This window comes from Natrix helvetica (assembly GCF_964273705.1).
Source record: "Natrix helvetica genome assembly, chromosome: 1".
NCBI lineage: Eukaryota > Metazoa > Chordata > Lepidosauria > Squamata > Natricidae > Natrix > Natrix helvetica.
In genome coordinates this window covers 27,188,459-27,202,106 of record NC_138548.1, presented here as the reverse complement: position 1 = coordinate 27,202,106, position 13,648 = coordinate 27,188,459, and the positions used below count along the sequence as shown (strand labels likewise).

Sequence of the window (13,648 nt, the reverse complement as noted above, 5' to 3'; positions counted from 1 at the left end):
TTGTTGTTTAAAAAGAATTTGTGCAGATTTTCCCCTGAAAGAGGCTGCTGTTAAGTAAAGCAGAATGACAACTATTGCAAGTAAAACAGATGCAGTGGAAATTCTTGTATTTAGTGTGAGACAGGGAAGTTTCTGCATGAATATTTAGAAATTAATAAAACAACAAATAGGTAATTGTCTTAGGAACAAACTTTTAATCAACAATAACATAATAAAACTAGGAACACTCTTTATGCACTCAACAAATATATATATACAGTGGAATTTTCAAAGACATGTTTAAAAAGGCTTTTCCATCTCTTTAACATAGCAAAAGAAATATCTGCAACTTCAGAGAAGGCAAGTGAATAAGCTGTATTAAGTGTGCATATCAAAACCTTTAGGTGTACATTGGGCAATGTTAGGATAACCCCACTTAAATAAGTGTACAGTTTACAGGCAGACCATTACTTTTATTCATCAGGTTTGCCTCACAAAACCCTCCAAGTGCACATAAAGGTTTAATTTGCATACTTCTCTTCATCAAACTACATGGATGTGTCCATGAAGTTACCAGGAGTTGAATTTGACTCAAAAGGGAGTCTTCCCCCCCCCTAAAAAGCCTAAAAAGGTCTTAATGACTCAAGGGGCTCAGATTCAGAGAAGCCCATGCAAGCAGTTGTGTGTATGATCGTCAGCTGCACTGCTGCTACATCCCATTCTTGCTTCTTTGGGGTGGGATGGCTCAGCTGTGAGAGAAAAAAATCTGGTGTGAAAGGAGAAACAATGAGCATCTCTGGCTCTGGCTTTATGCTCTTAAAAAGATCTGAAAGTAACAGCATTTTCTATAGAACCAAGGAGTACGGAGTCTGCAGCAAAATTAAGTCACAGCGTCCTTTTTAAAAAGAAAATGACAGTCATGCTGATTCATCCACTCTCAAGCAGGGCATTGTCCAAATTAAAGCAGCCACACTTAAGCCATTGGTGCATGTGAATGAGTTACCATTTTTCTCCATCTTCCATTTTGAGGAGTGCCAGAGATTGGTACATGGATGCAGAAGTGATTAACGTGTTTCAGTGATGTATTTCTTGCACCTCTGTGGAAAGCCTCTGGATTACACACTCTTCTTCTCTGTCCCTTCCTTGGGCTCCACCTTCTGGGCTGTAGGGAAAGCATGATGGTACAAATGTCTGTGTGTGGCAGCTGCGCTGTAAAGTTTGTACAACGCCTGAAAACCAAAACATAAAAAAACAGGAGAGGAAAAGTTTTCAGCTGTTCTTCTGGCGGACTACTCCTAAACAGGCATGCTGCATGTATTCAATCCTTTATCTCAAGCTAGTGCTTTATTTTTTTTACTTACTTTACTTTATTCATATTTCTAGACCGCCCCCTCTCCCAAAAGGGACTCGGGGCGGTGTACAGTCAATGGAATACATAAAAAGAATACATAAATACACAGATACTTAAATATTTAAATACTTAAATACTTAAATGCTTAGATGGAGGAGGTTATAAAAACTGTACATTCAAGTAAAGCATTTAAAATACAATATTTAAAAAACGACCCCTAAAAATACCCCAAAGAATTAGATTTAAAATAGTTACCCCAGAAATTCCCAATTAAAAATATCTGCCAGGAGGTAAAAATAAAACTATGAGTGGGCCAGGCCGGCTAATCGAAACAGGTGAGTCTTTAGTTTTTGTCGGAAGGAGCGGAAGTCGGTGGTAGTTCTGATGTTTTCAATTGCTGATAGAATTTATGTAAAATCTGAAAACACAGTGCAAATTCCTCAGTCCAACTACATGTATTCCACTGGCTGCACAACTCTGCTTTTTTTGCCAGAGGAATTGATGTTTTAAGTTATTTCAGGGATGGTATTCTCTAGAGAGCTGACCCTGCTTCCTCTAGCACCAGGGACCTGGATCCCTTCCCAGCAAACATTACAGGGGAAAAAAGCAGCAGATTTAATGGATACACAGGGCCCTTCTCCTACTTGTTTTGCAGCACAATCTGCTTGTACCAATGGGCTGTGTGGTATGGCGACAGTCTTATTAAGCAGGCTCTTTTTGGTCTCTGATCTGATTTCCAAAATGAGGCAAGCAGTCAAATTCTTCAGCTGCCTTCCGAATTCCAGCCTATGATGGGAAAGATTTTAAAACTATCGGTAGTACAAATACCCTGAAGAAATATGAACCCACATGCACAGTCATTCATATATGTATACTGGTAGAGAAGGAATTGCTTTTGCATAACCATAAGTTGGCTTACCTCATTTGTGTTGCCCTGCAGAAAAGCCAGTTGCAAAAAAGAAAGAAAAAACCAAGGTGAGAGAAAGAACACAAGATGTCCTTGCATTTATATTCCAAATTCCACTGTATCCTGAAGCAGTCTGGAGAAGGGTGCATTCAGTTTATTCTGCCTTCTCTTCCTCTTGTTAACTAAACCTATAAAGTTGCCTCATTCATTTTTCCAGCTGCCAGTTCTAGTCAAAAGCTATTTATTAGCAACACAGCCTTTCTATATATTCAAGCTAAGTATTGCCTTAATTATTTTAATATCAATTCTATATATTATTTGTTTATTCTTTTATTTCTTTGGGGGGGAGTCTCTTGAACCAGAGTGTTCGGATTATTAAAGACATGGTTTTCATGATTTTTGCCTGGAAAATAATATATAAACAGATAAACCTAAGATCTGAAGACAAGATTTCTAAAGTGCATCATGCATAGATATTTATGCAAGGGCTAAAAACCAGGAAGCCTAGTTCAACACAAAAACATCATCTAAACAAACTTTCCTCAACCTGTTGGACTAGAATACTCTTTGCTATAGCCATCAAGCAACTGGGCACCGTCTGCCACACTTGCTTATTTATCCAGCTCTCTTTAGCAGGACTAGTGAATTTGAGCGCAATCCAAATACACGCATGCACTATACATTTGTTGTTTTAATGACGTTCCATAATAATTCACCTTTCAACGCTATCAAATTGGGAGTGATTTTTAAACCAATCACAATTACTCACAAAGCAACTTGGCCAATTCAGGTTACAGGAGAAGGGCCAGCTGAAAAACAGGCACTATAACCCTGGTCCTCACAAGAAGAAAATGCCAAGGCATCTTGATTTCTATGTGCCTCTGCTTTAATGCCATCTGGGATGTAGACATGATTTTTGTTAAGGATTTTCTGATCAGAGATGCATTTGCTTTTAAATCTTTTACTTTAGTTACTGAAAAGAGAACCAGAGCCTTTTATGGCTGCCTTCTGTGTTCTAATATCTAGTTTGTTTGTTTGTTTGTTTTGTTTTATTGGATTTATATGCCGCCCTTCTCCCAAAGGACTCAGGGCGGCGTACAACCTTAAAAAACACATGTCACAAAAGTTAAAAGGAAATTAGATAAATATCAAAAAAAACCAAGCCCAATTAATATGACAATAACATTTTAAAAATTAGGTAAAATTAACAGGCCAGGCCGGCTTGCTGGAAAAGCCAACTTTTTAGGGCGCATTGGAAGGACCGGAGGTCAGGGATTATGCGAAGCTCCGGGGGCAGCTCATTCCAGAGGGATGAGGGATCTAGAACGTAAATCCATTGGGGAACACTAATCTTCCTTCAAATTCTCTTCATATCGACTAGTAGCTTCTCTAGGGCAGCTTTTCTCAACCCTGGCAACTTTGAGACAGCTGGCTGGGGAATTCTGAGAGTTGAAGTCCACCCATCTTAAAGTTGCCAAGACATGACTCTAGGGCCATCATGCCAAACCGATGGCACGCATGGAGTCATTTCTGAGGGCACACAAGGCGTTGCCCTGTCAGCTCCAGCACGCATGCGTGCACTGGCCAGCTGATTTTTGGTCTTCCCTGAAGCCTCTGGAGGGAGAAAATGGCCCAACGGGCAACCCGAAAGTCCATTCCCAAACTTCCAGTTTGCATGTTGGGCATTTTTCCGCCCTTCCCAGGCTCCTAGAAAGCCTCTGGAGACTGGGAAGAGTGCAAAACAGACCTACGGGGCCCACTGGAACTCAGAAAACCGGCCTCTGGGGGGCGGGGGAAGCCATTTTGGCTCTCCCCAGGCTCCAAGAAAGCTGTTCCCGCATGCGCAGGGCAGCAGGGGGGTGTCACACATGCATGCACAGGAAGCACAGCATGGGGAGGCAATTAAATTATGGGGGTGGGCAGACAAACATGCACGATAGCATGTTTGGCACCCGAGGTGAAAAAAGTTGGCCATCACTGCTTTAGGGCTTTCTAAATCTTACCTGGAGAAGTCAAGAGAGCAAACATTACTTGACTTTGATCTTTTCATTACCATTAAGATGCCTACTAGTGATTTTCAGCTCTCTAAATCTCCTTCATAGTGTTCATACAACTATTTCCTGTGATGTAAAAGAGCACTTGCTTTTGCACAGCAAACCTCCAAACGGGTCACTGAGAGCAAACTCCACTCCTTATTAGCACTGATGATGGTATAGCAATAGCAAAAGCACTTAGCTTCACATACCACTTTACAGTGCTTTACAACCCTCTCTAAGTGGTTTACAGAGTCAGCATGTTGCCCTGAAACAATCTGGATCCTCATTTTACTGGCTTCGGATGGATGGAAGGGTGAGTCAACCTTGAGCCTGGTGAGATTTGAACTGCCAAACTGGAGGCAGCCAGCAGGCAGCAGAAGTAGTCTGCAGTACTGCACTCTCTCCATTGCACCACTGTGGCTTATAGGAAACATTTGAAGAAAACAAACAAACTCAGAGAGCACCAAAGACACCTCATTTCAACCCTGAGTTACAAATACTCTCCTTTATTGGTTTATCCAAACTGCTGTCCTCCCAGAATGTTCCCATTTATTGTAGCCAAGTAAGGGAACCAAAGACTCCAGATCAGAAAAGGCTCAGTCAAGTATTAATATTTGAAATGTTAGTTCAAAGGTGCACAGATTTTGGAGGTAGGCAGCTTTAAGATGGAGTCATGCATGTCCGTTCTAGTGTCATTGGGAGTTGGATGGCATACATGTTTAATGAATAAATAAAATATTGTTTTGCACTTAACAGAAAATCATCTGTCTCTCTCTTCTCTCTTATATCCTCTGATTCTGTAGAGAAGCTCTTCATTGTTGCAGAGTTTTCAAACTTGTTAAGCCTTCACTATGGTCCATTTTGGGCCCCTTTCTTCCCTGCACCTAAGCTAGGGAGAATAGAGGCTTGTTAGGGATGCTAGCGTTAAGGCTCAAGAATGGTTAGTGAGCTCTTACCTGGTCCCAGAGTGCTGCTGCCACTTGGTCTATGACGGCCCCCAGTTCCCTGTACTCCCCGGAGTATCTGATGTATGCCCATGTGCAAAGGGTGATCAGAGTTAGCCCCATGATCATATTGCAGAGACTGGCTATGATGTCCAATCCAATGAAGCCTGTGACACCAGCAATGACGTAAGTGATGAAGATGACAACAAACAGGGTGGCTGGGGTGCGAGCAGCGTGGAAGATGTTCTTGCTGTCGTTGTGCTTGATATACTGGACATAGAGCTCGTCAATTTCTGCCTCCAATTGCTGGAGGTAGCGACGGCTGAATTCTTCACCCCCCATCTTTTTCACACCACGGAATTGCCGGACTGCCTCTTCCTTGAGCTCCAGGTGTTTATTCTGAAGGTCACTGGGTGCAAGAAAAGGTTTGTCACCTCCACACACCTGAAACAAGCAAGTAAAGCATTAAAAAAAACCCACTGACCAAAGAAATGAGGCATCCAACAAGATTTGTTAGATTTGAATTCCCAGAAGTCCTAGACCAGGGGTGTCCAAACTTGGGAACTTTTAAGACTTGTGGACTTCAACTCCCAGAATTCCCCAGCCAGCTGGGGAATTCTGGGAGTTGAAGTCCACAAGTCTTAAAAGTTCCCAAGTTTGGACACCCCTGTCCTAGACAGTATGAAAAAAGTCATACCAGTTGGGAATTTGAATTCAATTCATCGGGCTGAGAAAGCTGGCTTATACACATGTGTCATATTTTTCGGAGTATAAGACCCACCGGTGTATAAGACACATCTTAGTTTTTGGGGAGGAAAATAGGGGGGTGGGAAATCTGCCTACCAAGTATTCATCTGGCTAGCATCCTTAGTCTGGTCAGCTTCAGCACCTAGGTTTGCCGGTTTAGAGCGCGCGCACGAGTGCTTTTTATCCCTGGTTGGGGATAAAAAACAGCTTCTAGAGCCCAGCTGATCATCGGAGAGAGAAGCAATGAGAAAAGCAGGGGAAGCCCGGAAGATAGCTTCACTTGTTAGCGCCTCATTAGGGCTGAAAAAAAGCTTCTCAGAGTATAAGATGCACCCAAATTTTCAGCCTCTTTTTTTTGGGGGGGGGGGAAGTGCATCTTATACTCTGAAAAATATGGTAATTAGGCCATCCCTCTCCTACTCAGTACAGGACTTGCAATTAAAAGATCCCCAATAAATGTCTGTCTATGCTCTGCTTGAATCCATCAAGTAATAGGAAGTTTAAGATAACTAGTTCTACTGTTGGACTGCCCTTAACATTTAAAGGATGAATCATTATTGTACGTCTTTCCCTTGGAACAAGCCTTGATCTGCTTGACATCCATGCTTGAGTTCATGGAATTTCTCATTTTCGATACTGTAGTGATTTAACATCTTTAGCTCTTTAAATCTTTCTTCATAAGACTTCGTTTCTACTGCTCTGATCATCTTCACCGCCCATGCCTGACTTGTTCTACTATCTTTGAAACTTTAAAATACAGGATTTGGAAATGGATTCAAACGGGGTCTGACCAAAGCAGATTATCTAAAGTGAAATGAGTTGCAACAGGCTGTTCATTTTTAGAGGGATAAAGTATTTCAGTACAGGTAATCACAGATCTGATTGTTTTCCCTTAATCATATTAATTCTATATGATATACTTTATATATAAAATATATCAGGAGTTAGTATTGCACTGTCATGGTTCATTACCCCAATGAAATTAAAATACATGTTTTTAAAAAGAAGGACCAGATTGAAAGGGCCAAAAACTTGCAACAGTATCGTCAATTCATTTCAAACGCTCCATCTGTTAAACTACTGAAGTTTTGTAAATGATACATCAGTGATGGTCTCATTCGAGACAACAATGAATCCATATACAGATGGGAGGTTGAACAACTAGTCTCGTGGTGCAACTGGAACAATCTGGAACTGAACACAGTCAAAACCTTAGAAATGGTGGTAGACTTTAGGAGAAACCCTCCCATACTACCACCTCTCACAATACTAGACAATACAGTATCAACAATAGAGACCTTCAAATTTCTAGGTTCTATCATATCTCAAGATCTAAAATGGACACCTAACATCAAAAACATCATCAAAAAAGCACAACGAATGTTCTTTCTGCGCCAACTCAGAAAGCTAAGACTGCCCAAAGAACTGCTGATACAATTCTACAGAGGAATTATTGAGTCTGTCATCTGCACCTCTATAACTGTTTGGTTTGGTTCTCTAACCCAACAAGACAGACACAGACTTCAGAGGATAATCAGAACTGGAGAAAAAACAATTGGACTGGAGAAAATGCCAAAAAGGCCAACACAGTTCTAGGCTGCATCAATAGAGGGATAGAATCAAGATCACGTGAAGTGTTAATACCACTTTATAATGCCTTGGTAAGGCCACACTTGGAATACTGCATTCAGTTTTGGTCGCCATGATGTAGAAAAGATGTGGAGACTCTAGAAAGAGTGCAGAGAAGAGCAACAAAGGTGATTAGGGGACTGGAGACTAAAACATATGAAGGACGGTTGCAGGAACTGGGTATGTCTAGTTTAATGAAAAGAAGGACTAGGGGTGACATGATAGCAGTGTTCCAATATCTCAGGGGTTGCCACAAAGAAGAGGGAGTCAAACTATTCTCCAAGGCACCTGAGAGCAGGACAAGAAGCAATGGGTGGAAACTAATCAAGGAGAGAAGCAACTTAGAACTAAGAAGAAACTTCCTGACAGTTAGAACAATTAATCAGTGGAACAGCTTGCCTCCAGAAGTTGTGAATGCCCCAACACTGGAAGTCTTTAAGAAGATGTTGGATAGCCATTTGTCTGAAACGGCATAGGGTTTCCTGCCTAGGCAGGGGGTTGGGCTAGAAGACCTCCAAGGTCCCTTCCAACTCTGCTATTGTATTGTAATTACTACCAACCTGCCTTCCGTTGAGGACCTGTACACTGCACGAGTCAAAAAGAGGGCCATGAAAATATTTACAGAGCCCTCGCATCCTGGACATAAATTATTTTAACTTCTACCCTCAAAACAATGTTAGAGCACTGCACACCAGAACAACTAGACACAAGAACAGTTTTTTCCTGAACGCCATCACTCTGGCTAAACAAATAGTTCTCAATACTGTCAAACTATTTACTAAGCCTGCATTAATATTATTATTAATCTTCTCATCGTTCCTATCACCCATCTCCTCCCACTTATGACTGCATGGCTGTAACTTTGTTGCTTGTATCCTTACGATTTATATTGATTGTTTCCTAGTATGATTTGATTGCTTATTTGTACCCTATGACTATCATTAAGGGTTGTACCTTATGATTTATGACGAATGTATCTTTTCTTTTATGTACACAGAGAGCATATGCACCAAAGACAAATTCCTTGTGTGTCCAATCACACTTGGCCAATAAAGAATTCTATTCTATTCTATTCTATTTCACAAGATTTCAGATGACTTTTAGGGACAGGGTGACCAGATCATAAGGCAGCAATGTCGAATGAATTCTGGGGGCTGGTAAAAACTCAAAGACCTTCCCCTGAGATCCAGAACACATATTTTTGAAACTACACTGCTCTTCAGAAGACCCCGGATCACCCAAGGCTTTTAAATGGAGTGAAAGAGCTATGGCTCCTTAGAAAAATGATGGGAGAGAATCCAAGCCTTACCTCTTCCATTCGTTTGTTGTAAGTATCTTTTGCAGTGGCAACAGCTGCCAGATTGTTTGCTTCTGCAGTGGCCTGTAAAGGCAGAAAGGGGAACAGGGACAAAGAGGAAAAAATGTTGCTATGGAAACAGGAGGCCATTGACCATAACAGTTGGAAAATTCTGTGTGTTTATTAATTGCAAGCATTTTTTGCCTAAAGCATCGGGGAAGCTTAAAGTCAGGATCAAGCAAACGATGTCAACTCCTGGATGGTTCTGGAGGAATCATTCTCACTCAGCACAAGGGGGAAAGTGTTTTTTGGAAGAAATGCTTTGCACATTGCCTTGAACTTTTGGAGCAAAGGCAGGGGATATAAATCTAAGTCTTATATAAATAAGCACCCAACAGAATAGTACACAAATAGTTTCTCTACTACTTGTAAAAATTCTTTCAGGGTGACTCCAATCAGTTCTCTTTTTTTCCATCCACAATCCCTTTTCTCTCCTAGTGAATGCACATTTAACCTGGGAAGAGGTTATTAGATGCTTTAATTAACTACTTTCCACACAAAAAATCTCTCCTCTAGTCCTCAATCAGTTAAGGAGCTGATGATAAAAGCAGGGACTGCTTTTTTCCTTACTGTTCAGCAATTTTGATGGAAAGGGGAGAAAAACTGAGATAAGGGAAATGTCTATGGAGATTCTCAGTCATCCAGGTCATGGTTGGCCCAAAGGTGCTTTTGAGCTCTGAACTGAAGAAGCTTCTTGGATGAGAAGTAAAACGTCTTCCAACAAAAATCAGAAAGTCTAGTTGCCTCTTGAAAAAAGCATGTGGATACACCCTTATACATTAGCAAAGTATCAAGAAAACTGGTTTACGGTTTATTCTGAAAGCAAGACTAGATTGAATTGTGAGTGTTTTTGCATGTTTCTAACTAAAGAGAGATATCACTATGACCCCCATTTGCACATAATAGTATGCTCTCCATGATGTTCTCCCATTACTGTATTCAATTCCATTAATTTACTGCCCTTCCCAAACTAATGGGAAGTGTAAGATCTGAGCATCTTGCACATCTTTAGGGGACATCTCTCTGTAAGTCATCTCTCGTGATTGATAGGAATTGATAGGGGGGGGGGAATGCTTTCTCCTTCCGATAGAAACATATGTTCCCAACCCACCCACCAGCACCCAGAATGCAGTAATTACCTGCAACATTGATTTTGGATGAGGGAGCTCTTCTCCTTGGTAGATCTTAATATAGGCCTGGGAGAAAAACAAGTTAAAAAAAACTCCAAGTGATATATGGAACTTCATTTAAAACCTGCCCATAATATATTATATCAAAAGTGTTTCTAAGTTCCTAGTAGAGTCACAATATTAATTAACCATATTAACCATATAATGTCTACTATGTGATAGATGCTATGCCTTTAATGGTGAGTCCAAATATAAATATTTAAAGTGCTGTCTTTGTTTTTTTTTAAGCTATTGAATGGGAAAGCTGTGGCTTCTATAGATGATTTAAGTGCAACTCATAGCAGTTCTAATTACTAGCTATGCTACTAGAGATGGTAAAATTCTACTTCAGGCACATCTGGCAGAATTTAAGCTCTAAACTGTTTCTGGAGAAATCTGTTCCCATAGAGCCGTGATGGCGAACATGCACCATTGCCCCAGCTCAGCTCTACCACGCATGCGCCACGGGCCAGCTGATTTTCAGGTTTCTGCTGTACATGGGGGGGGGGGGAGTTATGCATGCACCGCACCCCCCAAGCCCCATTTCTGGTCCCAGGAGGCATTAGGCTCCTGCTAGGCCCAAAACAGGGTGCAGGGGGTGGGGGGAAGCACGGGTGGGGGTCATGCACACATGTGCAGGGGGTGGAGCGTGGGGGTATTGCGCCTGCATTGCATTATGGGTTTGGGCATGCAATGACAAAAAGGTTCACAATCACTGCCATAGAGATGGCAGGGGACCTTAGCCACTGATCCCTAGAAAATGGAGGTTCCCTAAGCCAGAAAGTCTTCTGTTTCGTACTTGCAGCTCACCTTGAAATATTCCACAAGGCCTCGGCAGGTGATCTTATTTCCATTGATCTCCTTGACATCCAGGCTCTTGGGGCTCAATAGCCATGGAATCAGGATTTTCAAGTTTTTGATGAAATCATCATCTATTTCTGAAAGGGGAACATGAACCCTGTTGATGAGCGTGCCTTTTGTAATGCAAATACTAAAAATCCCAAGAACTCAGGAGACTCCAAAGTGAACCAATGATTGAGGATCTAAACCAAAATAATGAATTCTATACCAAATTCTATACTGTCTCCTAACTTAGGACATGGATCTTTTGGACACTTTCTGTTGACATTTTTTTAATTACTATCCATGAATAAGATATCAAGGCAGATATAACACAGTGTCATATATATGAACTTTTCCACAGTACCAATTGGGGATGAAAAGCTCAGGATGACAGTAGCAGACATTGCCTACTTCATTTGACTAAAGATGGTCAGATGGTCAATATAATAATAGAAGTTTGGACAATCAGAAGACCAATTGTTCATTAACGTATTTGCGAGATTGGCTTGGTTCATACGTTGTGCTAGAATTAAACTACAGCATGGTAAAGGAGTTACAATGGCCAAGCTCAAAATAAACCATTAACCATGGCTTACAAACCAAAACTGCTAAATTGATTCAACAAGCAAAACCAAAACCAAGCAGGTCATATCATGGATTAATTAATTAATTAATGAGGAACCTGTTGGCGCAGTGGTTAGAATGCAGTATTGCAAGCTAACTCTGACCGTAGACTGGAGCTCGATCCTGACCAGCTCAAGGTTTACTCATCCTTCTGACATTGGCAAAATGGGGACCCAGATTGATGGGGGCAATATGCTGACACTGTAAACCTCCCAGAGAGTGCTGTAAAGCACTATGGAGCACTACATACTGTAAGTCTAAGTGCCAATGCAATGGGTGAGCCCAGCCACCATGCTTCTTTTGTCTAATCTCGATTGTCTTCACTAGTATTTTATTGGTGGACCTTCTGACATGATCTACTATCTATTACATCGGTCTCCAAACTTTTACCTGGAAATGGCCATGACTGTTAGGATCACACAATTCTTTAAAGATTAATCCTGGAGGGTTAGAACTATCAGATCCATGTCCATCTTAATGTTATACTGGGAATTAGGAGAGAACAATACCAGCAAATACCAGTTCAAAGGTCTCCTTCCCTGGACATTTCCATGGCATAGCCTGAGACACAGCATTTCTCCAAACAACTTGGCAGACTTTTATTTTCCTCCAAAAACCATTGAAATCTCTCTCGCAATAATGTCACTTTATTACTAGACGGGCCCCTTTGCAACCCTTAGTGTGAAAAATATTTATCAACAAATGTGTCTCTTAGGCCAACAGAATTTACTGCCTTTGCAAAACCTGGCTTGATGCCCATGAGCCCAGAGGCCAGTTAGAATGGCCCAATCAGAAACCTAATTCAATCACAAAATAAACCTTGTCCCAATATGATTCTGCTGAGTTGTTCTCCTCTTCTGTGTAGAGGTCATAGTTTTCCCTTAAGGAATAATCTCTAATCATGTTGAAGGTATCTGAATGGGTAAAGAGAACTTCTCTCAATCAGGCAATCAGAAGAGTACAAATTATCTGAGGAATTGTCTCACCCCAATGGAATGGGCTCGCCCAGCGGTGGGTTTCACGTTTTGTTATCACTGGTTAGACGCCCATCCAAGCGCTCATATGCTCCAAGGGTGCACGCACCCTTTCCGCACATTCACCAGGCCTTCTGCACGTGTGCTTTGCTCGCACGTGCACTTTCCGCGCATGTGCCCAGACTCAAAAACATGCCAAAATAGGATAGCATAGAGCCGGGACAGGTGGGCAGGGCACCTGCGATTTCTGCTACCGGTTCGAATGAACCGGTCCGAACCAGCTGAATACCACCTCTGGGCTCACCCCACCTGCCCCTACAGAAGAGGCCTCCTTTAGACCCCAATGGCCTTCTCTGCTGTGGCCTCTGGAACATCCTGCCACCAGAGGTATGATCCATCTCCTTTAAGTCCTTTCAAAAGTGCCTTAAATCCTGGCTTTTCTGGTTGACATGGGGTACTGATATGGAAGCGCTCTATGCTGGAAATAGTTGGTCAAGTGAGATATAAAAACCCACCCACATATGGCTTCATCCTCTTGGTTTTTAACCTTTACAGGTAGTCCTCCACTTACAACTGTTTGTTTGGTGACCATTTGAAGTTACGACGTCACTGAAAAAAATGACATGATCATTTTTCATACTTACAACCATTGCTAAATTAGCAACTGGCATGTATTTATGATGGCTGCAATGTCAACGGGAAAGCTGGATTCGCTTAACAACCGCGTTACTAACAACTGCAGTGATTCACTTAACAACTGTGGGAAGAAAAGTCATAAAATGGGGCAAAACTCTTGCTTAGCAACAGAAATTTTGGGCTCACTTGTGATTGTAAGTCGAGGACTAGCTGTATTTATTTGGGGTTAATTTTAATGTTTTTAAAAATATGCTTTTATGACATTGTAAGGCTCCCAGAGTCTCTTTGGCCAATGAGAGGGGTGGCAAATTTAAATACATAAACAAATAATGCATAAATCTTGTCTAAGAAAAAAGGCACATGGGTATAATTAATTAAGCAGGAAAAAAATCTGGAGACAGGCATTATCTCCTTTCTGCAGAACATGAAGTCCGTCTAATCATAACTGGTCA

At 41.4% G+C, this 13,648-nt stretch overlaps 1 protein-coding gene across 3 annotated transcripts in view; it reads right to left on the bottom strand.

Moving 5' to 3' along the window:
* Positions 1 to 171: 171 nt before the first annotated feature.
* ATL1 (atlastin GTPase 1) overlaps positions 172 to 13,648 on the bottom strand; it is a gene marked incomplete at its 5' end in the record, with an annotated part of 48,988 nt that continues 35,511 nt past the window's right edge. For 2 of the 3 annotated variants that reach the window (XM_081948934.1, XM_081948935.1), the window contains 6 exons: positions 172 to 1,208; positions 2,250 to 2,264; positions 5,230 to 5,661; positions 8,903 to 8,974; positions 10,090 to 10,146; positions 10,930 to 11,057. In XM_081948934.1, coding sequence (XP_081805060.1) covers positions 1,095 to 1,208; positions 2,250 to 2,264; positions 5,230 to 5,661; positions 8,903 to 8,974; positions 10,090 to 10,146; positions 10,930 to 11,057 — 818 coding nt within the window. In that variant the 3' untranslated portion in view covers positions 172 to 1,094. Of the gene's footprint in view, positions 1,209 to 1,974; positions 2,117 to 2,249; positions 2,265 to 5,229; positions 5,662 to 8,902; positions 8,975 to 10,089; positions 10,147 to 10,929; positions 11,058 to 13,648 lie in introns of all 3 variants that reach the window. The other variant, XR_014175044.1, reaches the window with a different exon arrangement.